Source organism: Phyllostomus hastatus, unplaced genomic scaffold (genome assembly GCF_019186645.2).
Source record: "Phyllostomus hastatus isolate PE091 unplaced genomic scaffold, TTU_PhHast_1.1 phas_contig_147, whole genome shotgun sequence".
NCBI classification, from domain to species: Eukaryota; Metazoa; Chordata; class Mammalia; order Chiroptera; family Phyllostomidae; genus Phyllostomus; species Phyllostomus hastatus.
The window spans coordinates 2,668,208-2,689,602 of record NW_025333603.1 but is presented as its reverse complement, the minus strand read 5'-3'; the positions used below and the strand labels follow the sequence as shown (position 1 = coordinate 2,689,602).

Sequence of the window (21,395 nt, the reverse complement as noted above, 5' to 3'; positions counted from 1 at the left end):
GGGTGTGATACTGCCAGATACACTCAAGACAGCCACATTGAGGGGGAAGATAGCACCACTTGTTTAGAATCAGAGTCACAGACAGCATTGTCATTTCAGCCATTTGTTAATGGGAACTGCCTGTCTCATCAAATCCCCAAAGCATACCATCAAGCTGGTTTCGGGACAACTTTTATGGTTAGCACACCTTTCTCATTTCCCCCTTCATGTGAAAAGATTACCTAATCATACAATGTGTGCACGTTCCTGGACAAATCATGGGGACAAACAGGTGATAGCTACAGAGGGAGGTAAATGGCCCTTCTTACTTTCCAGGTTCTTCAGACCTTCTGCATTAGCATGACATTTACATATATTCTGTAATGGACATCTGGTCAGTTTCCCTATCTGGAACAAAGTTAGATTCCAGTGACCTACTAATGTAAAATTTGGACTTATCAATTTTCTTTGTGAGCAGGCATACCTTCTTCCAAATCATTTTAGTTTCTATTGATATGAAGAACCAAAGTACACAGGCTTATTTAAGTTGGTCATATCAATGTAAATTCTAATTTTCAAATTTTAAAACCAAGTAATAGTAATTACCCTCAAATCCAATTAATCACATGCTTCTTTAAAGTTTTCTTTTTAGTGTTAAACCACTAAATTCAACATACTGTAACTGCATAGGAACATCAGGAAAACACATTTGACCTGTAGAACAATTCTCTGTAGGGCAAAAATATATATTCTTTGTGAAAATCATGTGCTAAACATATGAACCGAACACTGCACTTTTTGTCTCATAAATGTAAAAAAAGGAAGCTTAAATTCTTCTGTTTCATGTACAAACAGTCCAGTGATTTCTATAGGGGTGGGTGGGACTGTAGAAGTTGGAGGGAGGTTTAGAACCTGAAGGACGGAACTTCGAAATGTGAATTGCCTTTTTCTTGTTTGATGCAGGGGGCGGGTGCTTTCGTGGAAAGGCTAGATTAGATGATGGAGTCACGTGCTCCCTTTCTGTTCACTAGCTGCTGATTGGCCAACTGCTGCTGCCAGCTGTCCCTGAACTCCAGCTTCCTCCTGTGTGCTCCAGAATAACATCTGGAAAGCGAGCCCCATCCATCAAGTTCGTCACATCCTGCACTCAATCTGCTACCTTCTCTACAGTGTAATGGCATTATTAAAAAGCATTTTCATTAACATTTATATTTACAAAAAAAAACTGGCGATTTTTTTTCATTAGAACTCCTTAAAGCCATTTCCCTTAAATATTTAAAGAGTTTAATGGTAAGGTTTTTTTTCAAGTTATAAAATAAAAATCCCATCTGAATTTTCTGATGTACAAAAAGAGATAGAGATGAACCATTGTGATCACGGAATCAGTTTGTTATTCTGAATAATCATGTCACCATTGTTCCATTAGAAAGTCAGTTTTTAAGATCCAAAGCCACATTACCAGGATTGTACCAGAATTATTTGGCAAATGACTTTTCTTTGAAAATGGCATGTGGAGAAGACACTTGACTGCATAGCATCACAGCAGCAAGATATCGGAAAAATAAAAAATATCATTTTATTGTACTTAGAATTTAGAGCTTCTTAGGAAGTCAGATGTATTTTTTCATCTTTTTCATCAGGGGTTTTGATGTCCTCTCCTACTCACAAAATGAAGGTTCAAACTGAAAGCTGCCTTTCTTCACCAGGATGCAGAAATAGCTAAAGGGTTGTTTTGGCAACATTCTTGATCATAAAGAATAATCAACCACTTATTTGTCTTGTGATTTCCTATTAATTCATTATATATGAGACTTTTTTCCAGTTAGATTTCTTCATCAATATCTTAAAAAAGTCAAAAGCAATACAAAAATTTGTACACCCATGAATTTTCAAACACGACAAGGGAAGGAATGGGAACAAGTGGCCGACCAGGCCCTGTGGAGCGATGAGAAAACACCATCGTATGTCAGAAGGCCTATGGATAAGGAGATGGTGGTCACAGAGGGCATCTTGCTTTGCCTAAAAATGTCAGTCTCAACCTTGATGCACCTCTCTGAGGCCTGTCACTCCAAATTTGACATCTCTACAGTGGGCAACAGGTAGAGAAATAAAAAGAGAATTACCATTTTGCATTCTGGGTCATCTTCAAGCCACACTAAGTGACCTCAGAATATTTGTCAGGTAAGCATTTGCTTGATTTGTGATTTAACATGGGGTGTGATTTTGTTTTACTTTCATGTGTGTGTTTTTGTTTTGTGCTGCCATAGATATCTGCTGTGGGTTGCCAAAAATTCTTAGTTCCCTCTTCCAACCGAGTTCCACTGGGCAATCGTGAATTTCTTCATGGGATGAAGTGAGGTGAAAGAATACAAGAGAGCCTGCCGCGATGCTGATTTCCATGCCAGTCTTGGAGCACCCGCCACGAGCCCACATTGATGCTATTTCTTAGGTCTGTTGATCTGCGCATAGAGAGGCTCCAGCTCCTATGGACAGAGGGACAAAGTGAGACCTGCTCTTTTCCAGACAGGAAGTTCTGAGACAGCTTGGGAAGGAGTGTTTGGGATTAACAGAAAGGTGACAGTGGCTGATGGATGACCTTAGGTGATTTGTGGATTACTTGATCATGGTGCATATCATTTTGGCAATTTTTTTTATCATCAAGAACTACTCACCCAGTTTTGTCCTTGGTTTTCAAGTGAGACTACGCTAGCAAATAGCATGGTATAGTAAAGACAGCCAGACAAGCTGTGTGATATGGGCAAGATATTTATCCTTTCTGAGACTCAGTTTGCCAACCATGAAATGGGAATAATACCATTTCTCTTACAGGGTTCTTAAGAGCATTAGAGATAATATATAAAGCATCTAGCACAGTGTTTGGCAATAACAGGTCTTCAGAGAATGGCAACAACCATCATGAGTCAAGTAGAGATTTTTCCAGCAGTTTTATGAATGTCCACTTGATACGGCTGAAATTCTATTCCAACCTGCTCTTTGGTTTCTTCAAGCAGAGAGGACAACTGGGCACACTTTACGGCAAGAGAAACAGCCACTGGGTCATTAGCTCTTAGTGAAAAGCTTCTGGGACTTGTTTCCATTCAATCTGCTGTTTCAGCTTCAGCCAGTCCTTTGCCTGCACTCATGGGGCTGTCCTGAGACATACACACACAGGATTTTCACCAATATATGGCACAGCAAACTTTGTACCCAAACACAGATGGTAAATGGTATTTGGCCTTGTTGAAAGCACTTCAGGATGTCATGCCAAAAAGGCCTAGGAGGTACTAGCCAAGCAGATTAGATCAACACTCTGGTCTTCAGCATACATAGACCCATCCATGAAAATTGATCTTTATGCTGTCACTCTTAGGTGTTTGTGCCAGAATTAAATGCACATAGTGACATCGCAACTCTGCCATATTTTATATATTAGCCTGCCTCCTGCCATGGGAGTATAGATGTTTTTATATGCTTATTTTCTTGAACCATCAGATCAAAATGGCATTCTCTGAGCCCCTACTATGTGTCTAGCACACTAAGTATTTTCAAGTACACTGACATTTTTAACTTATCACAATGGCCATGTAAAGTAGATGCTTTATCTCTTTTGCAAATGAGAAATCAAGCACAGAGGAGTTAAGTAATTTGCCCGTAATCACACAGTAAGTTTGGGACATGAGACCTGAAAGTACGGTCCAGTGCTTTTTCTACTCTATTACAACAGCTGACAAAGAAAAGAAAAGGCCACCTCTTCAAGCTATAGTGTTGTGGAGTGCTTTGGAGTTTATAAACTCCCTTATATCTTATTTTATCTGCCTAAGAGTCATAGGAATAGCTTTTATTCTCTCCATCCTCATTCTGCTGATAAAAACTGAGGGTCAGAGAGGTGCGTGATCTCAAGGTCATTGTGCTGCCTCTCATGTACTTAATATATCATATTGCTTGTCTTTATTGTACAGTTGCAATGGACTAGAAGATAATTTTGTCCAGATCCTTCATTTTACAGATGAGCAATCTGAAGCTCAGAGAAGAGAGCTCTCTTATTTCATCAAAGTCCTGAGGTTATTTAGCAACCATGCCATGAAAAGGGTCCAGGATATTTTCTTCTAGAACTCATTATGTTTGTATTCTTCCAGGGAGAAAGACCCTCTTACCCTTCCAGGCACTTTATTTTGCAATGTATCAGCACCTGTTTGTCCCTTCCTGCTCTCTGCCTATGGACTGCACACTGCCCTTTAAACATAATGAAAACAAGTCATTCTTCTTCCAGCCGCCCAATGACAGGAAGTATGGAAGCCTATTCTTCCACGTCCTGCTTCTGGTTACGGCTTGCCACTTCCTTCTGCCCTTTTACATGGGAACCTAGCACACTATGTGCTCAATAAAGGTTTGTTGAATAAATGAATATGATACAGTTTGTAAGTTCTTTGCTGTTCTGATCCCTTTGTCCTCAAAAGTACTCCAATTTGGCCTTAATTCTCTCGAATTCTAATCTAGCAAAATCTGTAGTGAGATGATTTAGTAATCAGCTAATTTATTATCTACCAATGCCTTGAAATGTTTCAAATCCTTGTTGTAAGGCTAACTTGTAAGTTTCCCGTGTGTTTGTGTTTGGGGATGGGGTAGGGGAAGCCAAGGTGGAGTTATGAAGTATAAGTACTGGAAAAAGCCACTTTCCTTGTCCTATGCTGGGCTGCAAGGATGCAGCTAAATCTTCCCTGGGCAGACTTGCTCAGCCCGCTCTCCTTTTCGGATCCTTCAGACATCAGGCTGCCTTGATCTCACCCTACAATGTGCTCTTTTCTAATTTTGGAACTAATTTATTCAACTGAGAATGACACCTAAAAACAGAAGAAGACAGCAGGCTCAGACAGGGTAATTAATGCCACACTGCATTAACTTTCTGCAGCTGAGATAAATATTCACACATCCCCTGCGTGCTGGAATTTAGCTGCAAATGCCCATCACAGCCACAGTAACGAGTGCAGTCAACTCTCCATTATCCCCACTGATGAAGGGGATCGCTGGTGTGGAAACCCCCGCACAGCAAATCATCCCCAAGTCTGACACTGTGATGCATTGTCTGTTTGGTGATAGCTTTACCTTTCTTGTTACTGAAATTTAGACGGTCAGAGCTGGAGGGGAGCTTGGAAATCCTCTGATCCAGAAACTTCTGACCTGACTTCTGGCAAGGTTGTAATGAGGTCCTGAGGCTATTTTTGATATTCTAACACGTCTAACTGGAATCACACATTAACACAGCACACTGGGCATTTCTGTTTGTTGGTTTGTTTTCTCTGGGCAGATTGGATCACACTTCTGTCCTTTTTCAACTCCTTCAGAGGCTTCCCTTTACCCACAGGGTAAGGTCAAAACTCCTTAGCTGGGCACATGAGACCCATTAGTCTCTCAGTCTATTAGAACTAGCAAATGCCCCTTCCAGTCCAAGGATCAAAAGTCAACTTTCAGGTCAGGTATATCAGACTTTCTAAAAAGGTGTTTTGTTTGTTTGTTTGTTTGATTGTTTTTAAATATGCCTCTGCCAGAATGTTCTTTCTGAAATGAATTTGGTCATGCCAGTGCCCTGCTTGGAATGACACTCCTGACTCCTTATTGCCCCAATGATAATGTAAACCCCTTGGGGTACCACAAGAGGCCTTTCCAATACAGCTTCACCTGCCCATCCAGCCTCTTCTCCCTCTTCTCTCTCCTATGTCCCACCCCCCAACCCCTCTGTGTGGTACTTCTGGTCTACCTGACAAGACAGGACTTTCTGACCTTCGAGATTTTGCTCTGGCATAACTTCTGCCTTTGGGGACTCTCTTTGTCCTGCACCTGGAAGTTCATACTTTCAGAACCAGCCCTAATATAATGGCTTCCTAGACTCTGTAGTGCCCTGTGCAGACCTCTGTCTAACTGCCATTATATTATCTCCTAGTACCTTCCACACCAGGGGTGTCAAACTCATTTTCACTAAGGGCTGCATCAGCCTCACAAGTGCCTTCAAAGGGCCAAATGTAATTTTAGGGCTATATAAATGTAACTACTCCTTAACAGTTAAGTGAAAGCTTGGCACTGCCGTTGGGTAGAAACAAGGTGCTGGGCTGGATAAAACAAGGTAGAGGGCTGGATTCAGCCCATGAGCCTTGTGTTTGCCACCTGTGCTCTACAGAGTGAGCTCCACTGTACCTTTCATATCAGCACCCCAAATGCTGAGTGAGAGCTTGGAGCATGGGAGGCACACCTGCTAACAACATAAAGAATGAGAATGTGAGTGAATGAACAAGTGATTCTTCTCTTATTGGGATTTGCCAAATACTCATGAACTTTAAGATCACCTATGCTTAACATATTAATACCTTCATTTCTAGGGGACAACCAAGTAGGTGGAAAAGCAGACAGTGCAAATGAAAACAAAATCAACCCCCAACTTTTGAGTTAAGTTGAATACCCTGTTTGCTGGGAGGCACGGTGAAAAATGAAAGCACGCAGATTTGAAATCTGCCAATCTCCTGCAGTCAGAGTCCACCAGGGACACACTTGCAGTTGAATGTGTTGGGCTTATTATTCAGCACAGTGAGGGGAGCAAGGGCATCTGCGTAGCAGGGCATTGGGAAGGGCTTATTACCACACTGAGCTTATGTTAGACAATTTAGGGAGGGTCAAGAAAGTAAGGGGGATGCCCTCAGGAAGTGGGAGTATGATTATTTTAATAAATTTTATCTTGAGGGCAGAAAGAATGGAGCAAGGTTAAAGGTAGTAGAGAAGAATGCTTGGTCATTTTTATAATGTGGACAATGCTCCTGTTTTGCCTGTGCTGTGCCATGTCTACCGAGTGGTCTTGATTTGTTTTGAGCCATCATGGTCACTGAGTGGCCTTGTCCCACGTTGATGTTCAGTGCACTAGTTCATATTCATATTCAACAGAGCACTGAAGCCTGGCTGTGAGTGCTGTGGACTCCTGGCTGCCAGGCTACTGTTCTCTTTCTCAGTTACCCACGTAGTAACCACAGGGTTCTGTGAAGGCTCCTTCACCCATCTGAGAGCCAGTTTCCTTATCTGTTAAATGAAGCTAGAAATCCTTTCTGTCAGCTGTGCAGTGAGCATTGGAGGACAAAGCACACACTGATTGCCTAGCACATGGCCTGGCCCCAAGCAGGTACTCTGGAATGGTTAGGTCCCTTATGTCTGGGCATGTGGCTTTACACCTTCTCTCCAGAGGATGATCTTAGGCTTAAAATTCACCTGTAGGTGGCTTCTCCTTCATAGCACGTAAGTGCCACTGCAACTGGGCTCTGTGGTAGAACCTAATAATGGCCAGGGGTCAGCTCGGGGAAATGCAGAAAGAATGTGGGGTTCATCTAAGGAACCTGTCTGCCAAGTCCTATGGATAAAGAACTTCCACATATGTGCTGTACACTTGAAGTATGAATTATGTGCTCGAGTACAGCAGCCAAGCAGAATCACAGATTAATAATAGCTTATTTTGACAGAAACATCTGCAGGCTATAAAGGACTTTTCTGTATTACAAACATGGTCTCACTTGGGCATCACGCTGAGGCTGTACCCTGGGCAATCCTATCTCTGTTTACAGAGGAGCAGCAAGGCTCCCCAGAGCTGGGTGACCTGCCCAAGCTCACTCAGCCAGCACAGGGAGGATCTGGAATATAACCAGGTTTGTTATTTTTTAAAGCTTTTTAAAAATTGTGCTAAAATATATTTGGCATAGAATTTTCCATTTTAATCATGAAGTATACAATTTAATGGCATAATGACATTCACAATGTTGTACAACCATCACCACTATCTTTAAAATTCCTTTATCGTACTCATTAAGCAGTAACTCCCTCTTCTCCTTTATCTCCAAGTCCTAGTAACCTCTAATCTACTTCCCATCTCTATGAATTTACCCATTCTGATTTTTAAATAAATTCCATTGAGTTAGAATTTGCATACAATGAAATGTTTCCATTTTAAGTGTGCAGTTTGATGACACTGACAAATGTATACACTTGTGGGCTCTCCCTACCATAACAAGCTACAGAAGATTCCCTCATCCTAAACACTTCCCTGGTGTGCTCCTCAGTCAACCTGTCACTCAGATGCTACAACCACTGATCTGCTTTCGACCCTTAACATTAGATTTGTTTCATGTAAACATAGCCAGCCCACTGTCCTCTCCACTACGTGTTGCCTTTTGTAGAATGTCAAAGCAAGAAAGGCCGTCAGTCTGACAGTTCCTATTCTGCAGGAAGAAACCAAAGCCCTGAATATGGGAGTGCTGTTGATCCCACACTACACGGGAAACAGTGGAGAGCCAGCAGGGCAGCCCAGGTCTGCGTCCCAATTCTGGACTGGCTTCCTCACTCCCAACCTAGCCTAGCTCCTTGGCTTATAGTACAGGGCAAAGAGTTTCCTATCCCACATTATAATGAGACACTTTTGAAAGACACCTAAATTGTGTTTATTACTTTGCAACCATTTAATTTATTGTGTTTATTTCTGGAAAGCTTGGCCACATCTAGCATAGGTGTGCCCCCCAAAATTATTAGTGGAGAGAAGACACAGCACGCTGAGAAAGGTGGTCTTGCATGTGAGATCAATGGACACCGTGCCATCTACCTGCTGAGTGAGCCCAGGCTGGGAGGTCAGCACTGCGCCAAGCCAGGGCTCAGACTGGAGCTGGGATGTGAGCCAAAGCTCAGCGCTGTCCTGCCCAGGCAACACCAACACCTCCAGTCTCGTGGCCTTCTAGTCCCAACGCTGGAGCCTAGCTCCATGGGGTTTGACATTTCCTGGACTTGCAAATGGAAGAGGGTGGTGGTCACCAGGGAATGCAAATGAGGCTGAAATATCTTAAAGTTCATAAATAGAGTCATGAAAAATGCATGGATTTTAGAGCCAGAAAGATCCCAGCAAACCTAACTACCTACATGAGCTTCAGCAAGCATTTCTCCTGGGCCTCAGATATTTCATCTATAAATGGATTTTAACAAGTGGTGGGAGTCTTCCTTTCCTGTTTATACAAAGGAAAGGGAAAAAGCCCAAATCTTTCTAACCGTCTTCATTCTGAAAAAAATTGTCCTTCAGGGAAGAAAAGTCTTCAAAACACAGGATGAGTTTAATGATGATACCTTAGAGATTAATGCTGCTACAAAATGCACCAACTTCCTGGGGCCTCAGGGTGTGAAAGCCACCCGGTGAACGCAGAGATGCACTATCTGGGTTCCCTGGGGAACTGCACGTGTTCTGATCAATTTTGCATTTTCCCATCAATAATAATGATGGACACAAGGTATCTGCTTTGTACACGCACATCATCTATTCCAACCTTGTCACACAGCAGATGAAGACAATGATGTTGTTGACACCAATTCTCTGCCATCAGCAGGAGAACCTGTCCAGAGTAAGCTCCTTGCTGTCAAAGGTGGGTCCTGGATCTCAGGCCAATGGTCTCCAGGAACCCTAATGAAGTCAGCATGTTCAAGGGACTTTGGTCCTCTTGTTCATTAGCTGGGAATAAGGACATCCTGGGGAAAGGATGCTGTTGAAAGATCTGGTTTGAGGGTTGGGTCTTCTATCATCTAACTGGGTGACCTTGGGAAAGTCAGAAGGGTCTAGAATGTCATAGCTGGAAGGGCCCATGGGCATTGTGTTACAGAAGACCAAAAACCAGAAATGAAGCCATCTGCCTCGGGTCACACAGTGATTAAGTCCAAGGGAAGCTGCTAAGACCCAGGCGTCCTGGTCCTGTCTGTGTGCTCTTGAGCTACTTAACTTGGGTCTAGATTTAGACCCCAGCCTGTTACATGTGAATCTTTTGATTTTAGCAAGTCATTAACTTTTCTACCTATCATATTTATGAAATGGGAAAAATAAAAACTAAAGAGTGTTCCTTTGAGGACTGATTTAGGTGATGTTTATAAAAGTGCTATAAACATGTTAGTAACTTTAAAATATATGTTCTTAGTGGTAGTAAATGAAAGGCATTGTGATTACTCTGCAGAGTGACTTTAGAAGCAGTGAGCATGATCCAAGTCAGAGGTCGGAGGTCAGGCTTTTGGCCAGTACTGGCAGTTGTCTGTTTTTTGTATGTAAATTACTATGGAACTTGGCCACACTCTTTGCTGGTTTTTGCCTCAACAGTGGAGCAAATCAGTTGTGACAGAGATTATATGGCCTATAAAACATAAATTTTTACAGAGAGTTTGCCAGCCTCTTATCTAAATTATTAGTGTATTCTAGTTGTGCCCACTACTCCTTAGAATCATGTTGTTTGGTTTGCTTTTTTGACCTCTGGAGTCTCATAGCCAGCAGCCTACTGGCTGGCATCTCCACTTGGATCTCTCATGCCCACTTTAAGTTCCGCTGCTCTCAGAGTGAACTTGCCCTGTTTCTGCTCAGGCACGTTGCTCTGTGCTCGGTAGCATGGTGACTGGTGCCACCTAGAGCACTACATCAGGAGCCTGGGGGCAATCCTAGGTATGTCCCCTTCTTTCCATTTCCCTTCAGTCTTAGCTTCCTCCAGATTTCATCTTCCAAGTATCTCTAGGCTCAAATCCCAGCCCCCCATCCTGGCCCACCCTGCCCTCAGCCAGACCCTGCACGTCTCCTGCCAAAACCTTTCCAACAGCTTGGGCTGGACTTCCATCTGAGCACTGTGCCCATGAAATGGACAGATAAGTTTCTGTTTTCATGGCTTTTTGATTTAAGATTCTATCTTTTGGTTCTATTTAAAAAACTGAAGACTAATAATAATCTGAACACATGTATTTTACTTTCAAAGCTTACAAAGCACTTCCACATTCATGATATCCTGTGATTCTGAGACTGCCTTGGGAGGGAGCTGGTCTAATTATCCCTGTGTATCCACCACATGAGGGGACCAGGGCTTAGAGGGGTTACAAGTTTGCCTTGGGTCATGTGATTTGGAAGCGTAACTCAGACCCAAGTCCCCCAAACTCTGTGTGCTTTTCTTTTCTTCTTCTTATTTTTGGTGGTGGGGGGTGGTGGTGGTGGTGTTTGTGTGTAAGATTCTTCCTCCCAGAGCCTCTGAAGTTCAGCTTTCTTTTCCCTCAAACACTAGAAATCCATCAGGTAATATTTTGTATATCTTGGGTTCCCACTATGAAGATCAGTATTAAAAAAATGACAGTGACTTGTTATTGATGGCGATGTCTATTGTTAGTGAGCAAGGCAGACCAAACAATTCCCTATTGTTACAGATGCTACTCTGACTTGACAGCTGGGGAGTCTGATAGGCAGTTTATTTACTTAGCCATTAAACCAAATAAATGTTTTCATCTTTCTTTCATCTCCTCAAAAGCTAACATTTTGCCCTTAAAATTGGTCCAGCAACACATCAGTAAAGTATAAATTACCTGCCATTCCCACACCAGCCATTATAATATTATTTTGGTTCTTTTTTGCCCCTGTTGACCCAGTCTTTCAAAGACACGTGATTCTCCCAGGCGGGAGGGTAGGAGAAAAATGAAATAATTGAAAATATTTCTCTTTATTGCTAAAACAGGAATGCTGCTTGAGATCAGCCCCGCAGCTCCCACTATCGAGGACTGAGTCCATTGGCTTCCTCTTACCATGGTGGCTTTAACTCATCAGCAGATGTCACCCCTGCCTCCTCAGAACTGTGCAGGTATTTCTAATAAACAAACAGCTGGGGATAATGGGTTTCAAGTGTGATAAGAAAGGCAGGACTCTTTGCACAGGGGAAATTAAAACCACGGATGGGACTACCCCTGCTCGTCGTCCCTCTCTGCATGCCTGGAAAAGCACTGGGAACTTGCAGTCCTAGTCCCTTCCAGCTGGTTGGGTGGGTGAATGGGACAGAGGCAGGAAGGTCAAATGTAGCCTCACTGCTATTGATGGAGGGGTCTGGAAAGGCTCATTCGGACTTCCCCTGTGGGTGCTGAGGGGCTACATGTGCAAGGCTAGCCTCAGCCTCCTGGCTTGCCATTCTTGACAGGCAATTGTGAAATGGCCAGGCTAAGCTTTCAAAGGGAGAAAAGCACTTCCATCAAAGATTATAGCCCAGCCTTCCTTTGAACCCAGGAGCTACTTATTATGATTTACATGTAAATCCAAGACTATTCATTGTTTTGGAAGTGAAAAGGGGCCCATGAGGCCCTAACTAGGGTCATTCTGATTATGGGACAGCACTGGTTAGAGAGCCAAGAAGTGGATTTATCTTTTCTTTCCCCCTTCAAAGCTATTTTGAGGTGTATCACAAATTAATGATCTGAAGATAGAAAGTACAAAGCAAAATCTCCCAGCCAATGGCCTAGGTCCTCATGGCAGAAATGATTAAACCTAAGTCCTAATGTATGTATATAACTCAAGCTAGTGGGGACACTACCTTCATTGAGCACATATGATGCCGGTGGTGGCGGCGGCAGCTAATGTCTACTGGGTGCTCACTATGTGTCAGACAGGGCACTAAGAGCTCCACATACATCGCCTCATCTAGTCCAAACAATAACCCTATGGAGAAGCACTACTTTTATCGTTATTTTTCAAAAAAGTTGGAGATTTATTATAAAATCTCCTCAGGGCCACACATCTAGTAAGTGGTAGAGCTGTCATCTTAACTCAAATAGTGTTACTGTGGAACCCAGATTTTTCACAGCTGGGTTTTAGGCTCAGCGCTGAGTATTCACCTCTACTCTAGAGACTCAAATTATGCTATCTCAGTTAATGTAATGGATACTATAAGCCCTTCCTAGCAGAAGAAGAAACCAAGACTCAAGAGAAATTATGGCCCTTGCCCAAGATTTCCCACTATTAAGTAGCTGCTGAGCTAGAATTTGAACTCAAGTTCCAAATCCTGAGCTCTTCTCACTGTACCACGCTACATCCATTTACAACTCAGCCATGGCATAGGGTTCTGGATGGAGCAGCAGACATGGAACAGGCTAAAGCCCATGGAACAGTTCAGCTTGAATGACTGTCTCAAGCTGAACAGGCTCATATATATGAGGATTTGATACATTGACCTGCACATGGTGTAAGTCATCTTTGTTTTCGAGAAGAACTTCAATTTTAGGATGATGCTTGCTGTTATCCTGATGAATGGCTGTTGTCGCCTGTAGTTCATTCATCAAGCTTTTTAAGGCAAGATGAAGCACGTGAAATAAAACACACACAAGGGGTAGAAAACCTCCTGGGGATTCTTCCCAAAGGAGTCCACCCATGATCCTCAACTTTTCTCTTTCTCAGAACATTGATTGTGCCTTTAACTCACCAGCTCCCCAAAGAGCTTGGCAAGACTAACACGTCAGACGGGCATGACATGGTTTTACATGGCACCACATGTTATTATGTGCTGTTGTACTGGTGTGATGCAGGAAAGTATACAGCATACTAAGTTGTTCAATTATGAAATCTGCTAACAAAATGCACTTTCTTTTTTCTTTCTTTATTTTTTAGTTTTAATTGCTCTTTTATTGGTATTGTATTTTCTTCAGAACACTGCCTTAGCTTTTGATAACTATCAAAATAACTTCTATATGAACTGCAAGTGAGGTAGCCTCAGAATCCCTGTGTGAATAGTGAGAGCCATCCACTATGTGAATGGTCTGACCATGCTGCTCAGGACCAAACAAGCAGGACGCTGCGGGTCCAGCCTTGCAGTCCGTCCCACACATCTGTGGAAACTGAAGAAAGTGTCTGAAAATTGAACACATTTGACAAGGAGTGACCTTAGAAATCATGTCTGGGTAACAAGGTGTACTCCTGTCTGCCGACAAGGTTCGCTTCATCAGCAACTCTTTCTTTCGATCAAATCAGATGTATTGAAATTTGAGTGCCCAAAGCCACTTGTGGGAAATGTAAGTGCACTTCTCTCAAAGTAGCTGCTGATGGAATCTGAAGTAGGTGAGTGGCAAGCCACGTGCTGTAGCACAGGTGCACATGGCGGCGCCTCAGAAGCACATGCTATATATGTCTTTGGGCTTTGAGTTTCCCTTTCACATTGGAAACAGGCGGGAGCCTCTTTTGGCTCGGCAAAATGGACTACTGTGACCTTCCATCTCTGCCAATCTTATTTCAAGCACTACTTATTTTTGCTTCTTACTCTGGCTTCTCCGTGTGTTTGGTTGGTGACCTCTTCAGATCTGTGGAGTGCAGACAAACTCGGCGACACTTTGCTTAAAAGAGTAAAGCATCTGAACCACGTCTCACTGAAAATTGATCAGGGTGGGCAGAATGTGTCCATCTCAAAACCGATGCTTTCAGAAACTGAATCCATGTTAAGTAGTATTGACCATGCCTCATTCTATCATCACCACTCACCGAGAACACATCATTAATAAAATAATATGGCCATTCCCCACTCACCCGCCCTGACCCCCGATATATGTCAAAGGTCATGCATCCATGAGGGAAAATAAGATGACAGACAGACACCAGGCAAGGAGAGATAGCACAAACATGAGAGGCATGTTCAGGCAAGGAGAGATGACACGAACACCAGGGATGTAAATTTCAAAGTGAAAACAAGCTAAAGGGAAAGCTAACAGTGTAGGGATGAAGGAGATAAAAGGACAGATACCTACCCAGACCTGTGCTATCTAGCTACCGGCCTGTGGACTTATATTATCAGCACTGGGCTCCCCACTGGGCTCCCCAAATGGATCACTGTTGGATGAGGCCTGTGATCCATCAGGCTAGAACACAAGAAGATAACACTTTTTTTTTTTGCAACAACTGAAATATAAGACAGCAGCGCATACTTTCATGCACACAAATAATCAGTTATTTTAATGGAGGCAGCAACTTTCAGTCAGAGGATGCCACGCCCACAAATGCGAGACCTTGTAAGAACAACTTAACAAACGGAAATGTTTCTCACTGCTCATTGGAACAGAAAAGAAAGCCCCTTAGTAACTTTTTAAGAACTTAAGCACCTGACCCAGTGTTCTTTCCTATGTAAGTTTCCTCATGCATTGTCTATGGCAAATATAGAGATTTTAATTTTAAGGAAAACAAAACCGGAAAGAATATGCCCGCCACTTACAGCTTCTTGCTCTTCGCTCTTGCTGGGGCTTTCGAAGCCTTCTTCGAAGATGTCATCTGTGGTGGGGTCACTGGCGTGGGATGCAGATGATTTGGACGGAGAGCTCTGTCGAGGCGCCGGGGTTGGAGCTACACAAAGACCAGTAAAGACAGGATGCACTGTCAGTGTCTGGCTGTGGCCACATGCCCCACAGAGACCTCAGGGGTTGGGTTCTGCTCAAGTCAGACCGCAGGACTCCTCTTTCTGTCACAGTTCACCCTTTCTTCTGTACATATTTATCTTGTCCTCTCACATTCTTGGTGGATGGGAAGGTGCTGGTCCACACGGATGGAATAGCCAGTGGTTCTCAAGGGATGGTCCCTGAATCAGTGGTATCAGCCACGTCTGGGCACTTGCTAGAAGTGCCAATTTTTGGACCTTTCTCCATACCTGCTGAATCAGAAACTCCATTTTTCTGCACACTCACATTGAGAGCCAGATTTTTTATTTTTCCTTCTCTGTTTCTTAATATCATACAATTAATTCAATAAGAATAAGTCAACCGGAGGACAATAATACACATTGACTGCCTTCTATGTATCAGATACTGTCAGAAATTAAATAGATAATATCTGTAACCCTCATAAAGCCTCCATGGAGTAGGTGTATCACAATTACACAGCTAAGGCAAGCAAAGGTTGCTAAATTGCTCCTGGCCGCAGAGTTGGCAACCAGTAGAGCCAGACTTCCTAACCTGACACATAGTAAGATACGATAAACACATGCTAAATAAAGAGTGCCCCAGTGACCTGGACAATGGCTGTCCCCAAGGCACTCACAGCTGGCACTGTATTCCTCGTTCTGTAAGAACGTGCATTTTCTCTCCTGACCGTCCTGCCTTTTCCTCCTCTCATTTGTGCCAGAGCTTACTAACAAATATGCTATTTGAAACCACTTTCCCTTCAAAAATTTCTAATTTGCCATTGAAAATACCAGTCACTGGCTCAGACCCAAGTGAGGGGGTAGTGTGGTGTGAGTTAGTAGCTGAATTTCAAACACCAATGATAAGGCTTCCCTGTAATAACTTTGCAGAATTTCCAAAATTCTGGCTGCTTATCAGAGAGTGAGTGAGTGAATACAAAACTTGGGGAGTTCCTTTTGCCTTGATGAAGCTATCTACATTTAGAATAACAAGGTAGTTTATTGTGTGCCGGCGAGCTAGACACCGTGGTGGACACTTTGCATTCATTATGCTCTCTAAGATAATCACCGCTGTTGTTTTAGTTTTCTTCTGATGAAGACACTTCAGAGAGGTGAAGTGACACGTGACTTTCTCAGGGTTAACATGGCTGTGCAAACAATAGCAGTATGGGGATTCAGCACTGTCTGTTCCACTGTGCTTTTCTACTTAAGGTTTACTTCGGGTCTAATTGGTCCTCCAGTTAAAACAATTGAAAGATGATGCTGATGGAGAAGGGGACAGAGAGGTTGGTTTCAATCATTCTTTTTAAAATAAAAACATTACATTTTTTCTAATTTAGAAGGAAGTCTGTTTTGTTTCATGAGATGATTATGAAACAAACTAGTCAGAGTAGATTTAAGTGAGGTAAGTGACAGGGAGGCACCCTGATAAGTTGTGGGCATTTAATAATTATTAGTGCAATTCAATTCTGAACTGTGTTCGATGTAGATTATTGCTTACTAAAGGCTAAGAACCCCAGCTGAGCTCCCCAGTCTGAGAGGTATACTGTTCATACTCTTTAAATGAAATCAATAGGGAGCATAACTAGGAGTTTATTTATGCAAGTGTTTTAACCTTTAGAAGGTTTTATGGAATATCTCTAACTCTAAAACAGTGATTCTTAGTCCACAGCTATTCCGCTCCCAGGGGGCATTTGGCAACATCCAGAGTCGTTTTTGTTCATGACTAGGGAGCAGATGTATACCACTGGCATCTAGTGGGCAGAGGCTGGAGGTGCTGCTAAAAATCCTGCAATGCACAGGACGGCCTCCCGAACAAATAATCATCTGGCCCCAAACATCAATAGCGCCTACACTGCAAAACCCTGGTCCGAAAACAAGGCAGTAAATGAGTGACCTTTGTCTTGTTTGTTTCATTCTCTGCGACATTTTTCAAAATGCCTCCCATGTTCTAGAGACTGTGCTAGCAGTATGAGAAGAATAGGTGTGATTATGTCCCCTGCCCTCAAAGAACTTAAACTTCCCTCTTCTGTTTGTAGCTGGTGCACTGAAAGAGAAATACTTATTTTCAAAAGGTGCCTGCTTATTGATGCATGACCATCATTTCTGCAACATTTTGTCTTTTTATTCATTATGTCACTGAAACCCTGAGTGGCAGTTCATAGAGAGGCCCCACTATGTAGATCATCTGGCCTGAGTGGAAGTAGGCTGCTTATGCACATAGAAGGTGTTCATTTTCAGATAGCACCCCGAGTCTGGCTGAAATGACAGTATCTAATTATGTTAATACTAGGGTGCTTTTTTTTTTTTTGACAATTCCTGGCATTGGCTGAGCAGTGATCCGTGTCATCATGACAGCAATGAAAACGCCAGACTCAGTGTTCCATGAGCCTTTCCTCTCCCCGTACCAGTTGTGAGGGCACGGGAGGGATCACCAGACGCCCTCCCCGAATGGCGTTGACCACGGACATGTGTGTTCAAGGGTGCCTGGATTCTCACTGGCCGCACCACTCTGGTTTTCCAGACGTTTGCAGTAGAGAGGTGAGCTAGGGTAGAGCCACCGAGTATCAGAACTGGAATGGGGCACACCACTTACTTTACCCATGGCCCAGCTGAGGGCAAGAGAAGTCACACACTTGCCCAACAATTCAGATTGTGGTGGAGGAGCCAAGATCACAGCGCTGGTCCAGAACGCTGCACAGAATCACTCGCTATGCAAGAGCAGTGACAATAAAACCACCTCAAACTCTGTGAGGTGTGTAAGGTTTTACTGTGTATGTCACTGAATCTTGTCGACAACCCTGAGCTTAAGTCAGATGAAGAAGCTGAGGCTCACAGAGACAAAACGACTTGCACCCAGGCACCAACTAGTAAGTCACAAAGCTGCTGTCCAGGCTCCCAGTCCGGAGCTTCCTGCTCTGCCACCACCTTTCCTTCTGACCAGCCTGAGCTCTGAGTCAGAGTCTGGCCTCAGCGCCACCAGCTATAGGAGGCCTTCTGGTTGCTTCTAAGTTTTCTTCTCACCTTAATTTTCTAATTTCTTATCCTTATTCCTAAATTTTTTTCAATTCACATGCAACATTCATTTTTATTTCAGTGAGCCACACAAAAATCCCTGTGTCATAACTGGGATATACATGAATGAATGAATGAATGGGCAAATGAACCAAAATCAAAGAGGCAAAGTGACATGGTGGTAAAACAACAGGTTTGTATTCAATTCTACCGCTTTGTCTATTCTCTTGCCTTTGGGTCTCACTTGTATTACCTGTAATAGGTCCAAGAAAACTTGTCATAAACACTATTATGAGTATAAAAATAATAAATATACAGCACTGAAGGAGACAGATGAGTTATAACTGGCACCTAATAATCGGTAGCTATTGCTACTAGCTGTAAGAGTAACATAAACAAAGGGCCCTGTTGAATGTAAGTGAGATTGGCTCTCTGACCCTAGAAGCAAGGCACCACTCTCATTGGGTTTACGAAGGGCACTCACGTGAGTTGGTTGATGGCGTGGTAGAAGTCACAGGGGTCAAATTCAACTGGGAGATGTCAAAGTCATCACAGTCATCTGTATCCTGTGCCACCCCGACTTTGTTGAAGTAACTGGAGAAGGCCTCTGAGGTACAGGTGAGGGAGGGTTGGTCGGATTTGCGGGAGGGCACTGGTGGAGGCTGGGCCATCTGGAAATCCTTAAACATTTCTTTCCCCATTTTCTGCCTGGGCTTGTCGGTCTGTGGACTTGACCTGGTGGAGTCACCCGTGGCTGGGACTGTTGCAAGGGGGGTGAGGGGACCTTGGAACATGGCGGCTGGCAAAGGCATAACAGTTTGTGTGGGCATGAAGGCGGCGGGCGGAAACTGCCCGGCCACAGTTGACCAGGGCTGCTGAGTGGCAGGGAAGAGACCCGGCTGGCCCCATGCGATGGGCTGAGCCCCTGGCATCACCTGAGCGACTGGTGGCTGAGCACCCATGGCAATCTGCTGTTGGACGAGGGGCTGCTGGCCCCAGAAGGATGGGAGGACGGCGCCCATTGCAACGTAACCTGGAAGGTGAAAAAGAAGAGTCAGGCATCCTGGGAAAGAGTAATTCATGGAGGCAGGTGATGGGCAAAAAGATACTGAGCAAACTCCTAAGTGTCAGGCTGTGTGCTAGGGCCTGCAGATACAAGGATGACTTCTGTCTGTGGATGCAACACGGAAGTCCTATTCTCTGCCTTCCAGAGCAGCGGTCGTGGGAAACCTCTCTAAGGAGACAACTTGTAAACCGAAGCTACACTGCAGTGAAGGGGCAAGCCAGGCAGGTATGTGGGCAGTGATAATAATATTGCTACAGTCATTGAGGGTTTCTGATATCACATAGCCTCCACAGCCAGTGTGTCTCAGTGGAAGGCACAGAGGACTAGAAACCAGGCACATCTGGCTTTGGATCTTGCCTCCCCTTTTTGCTAGACCTAGGGCCTTCTCAATTGTTGGAGCTCTTTAGTGTGAAGCCAGGTTGTAACATCTTCTTTCCCACCATCAAAGCCATGGGAAAAGTGAATAAAAATGGGAATGTTGGGGTTTTAGAGGCCAAGGTGAAAATTCAGACTGCCACTTCTTATCCATGGAATTTGGGGAGGGCTTAGGGGGCTCTCTAAGTCCATTTCTGTGAAATGGGCATGAAATACCTCCTGCCTCATTTGGATGGTTTAAAGATGGAGTTCATAAATTTAAGGTGTGCAGTCCTCCACTTGACAAAGAGCAAACATTCAGTAAATGTTAGCAATTAGTATGATTTTAATCAGAGACTATAAATATGTACTTAATAGCTTGCTTGAATGTAACAGACGCACAATAAATAAGCTATAGGTATTATCATACATTTCTGAATTATTATTATGCCAATTTTAGAGATTACATATATAGGCAATTGTCTGTTCAGGAGCACCTCATACAGCACAGGTTGGGCACTGCGAACATCCAAGGGGCATACTCACATATATTACTGTGATACAATACAGGCATTCTTAAACAGGAGTGTAAGTGACACTTTTTATGGTAGCAGTAGTAACAATAACAATTTCCACTTATTAAATGCTTACAATGTATCAGGCACAGCATTAGGTGCTTTACATTTCACAGAATCCCTGTAGGGTGGGCATTATCTCCAATTCAGGGATGAGGAAATTGGCCTTCAGAGAGGACAGATACCTCATACAGGGTCACACAGCTGGCACAAGGTGGCATCAGGATCTGAACTAAGGTCATCTCTCTCCAAAGCCAGTGTTCTTTCTCTGTACCAGACTGTCCCCCAGATGGCCAAGACAGATTTCTGGTGCTGCACAGTCAATGCCCCTGGTCTGGCCATCGAGTGTTTTAGCATAATGGAGGCCTGGAGAAACCCCCATGTGCTTCCAGTGGTCCCCATCCTTCTCAGAAGGTCCAATGGCCATATGCACGCAATCAAGCTTGGGAGACAGATGACCAGGCCAGGCAGAGCAGAGAACCTGGCTTTGCCTGCCTTCTCAAAACCAGCATTTTTATGACTGCCAGAAGGAATTTGCAGGTACACAGTAGCAACACCAGGAAAAGAGGAGGGACAGATGCAGGGGATCACAGCAACTTCCAAAGGGAAGACAGGCGGGTGCCATGGCACTGGTGATGTCATGGGTCATGACAGTGACTCTGGTGAGCCCAGAGCAAACAGGTGCAGGTTCCCCTCTCATGCCCCAGTCTCCAAAGTGCCTGTCCTTGAGTTGATTGATAAGGGATGGAGCCAACATTGAAAGCTAGGTCATTTCCTTGCAAGGTGAGAGGAAGCTCCAGTGGGGCTGAGACAGGATATGGAGATGAGTTAATCTTGATGATTAACTGAGCAGTGTTAAATGCTTTTATGAAATGAGGCAGGGGTATCAACAAACAAAATAGACAATACCCTTATGAGACGTTTCAAACTTGCAACTTGCTTACATTGCCTATTGCCTTGCCTATCATATAATAATGTCAGGACTTGAACCTAGCAGCAGACTAAGAATTCCGCAACTTTTTTTTTATTTTTACCTTCTGATGTATTTTGATGGGGCTCAATGGTTCTCAGTGGGAGTGCTACTACCCCCTAGAGGATGATTAGGAAATTTGTGGGGTGTGTTTTGGTTGTCATAACTTGGTGTGGGGGGGGCACTACTGGTTTCTTCAGTGCAAGAGCTTTGATACTAGATGT

At 43.6% G+C, this 21,395-nt stretch overlaps 1 protein-coding gene across 10 annotated transcripts in view; it reads right to left on the bottom strand.

Moving 5' to 3' along the window:
* Positions 1-1,532: 1,532 nt before the first annotated feature.
* Positions 1,533-21,395, bottom strand: part of DAB1 (DAB adaptor protein 1) — a 1,094,329-nt gene continuing 1,074,466 nt past the window's right edge. For 9 of the 10 annotated variants that reach the window (XM_045857163.1, XM_045857172.1, XM_045857182.1 and 6 more), the window contains 4 exons: positions 18,691-19,239; positions 15,012-15,139; positions 14,551-14,661; positions 1,533-2,462 (listed from right to left, as the gene is read on the bottom strand). In XM_045857163.1, coding sequence (XP_045713119.1) covers positions 14,566-14,661; positions 15,012-15,139; positions 18,691-19,239 — 773 coding nt within the window. In that variant the 3' untranslated portion in view covers positions 1,533-2,462; positions 14,551-14,565. The remainder of the gene's footprint in view (positions 2,463-14,550; positions 14,662-15,011; positions 15,140-18,690; positions 19,240-21,395) is intronic. The other variant, XM_045857210.1, reaches the window with a different exon arrangement.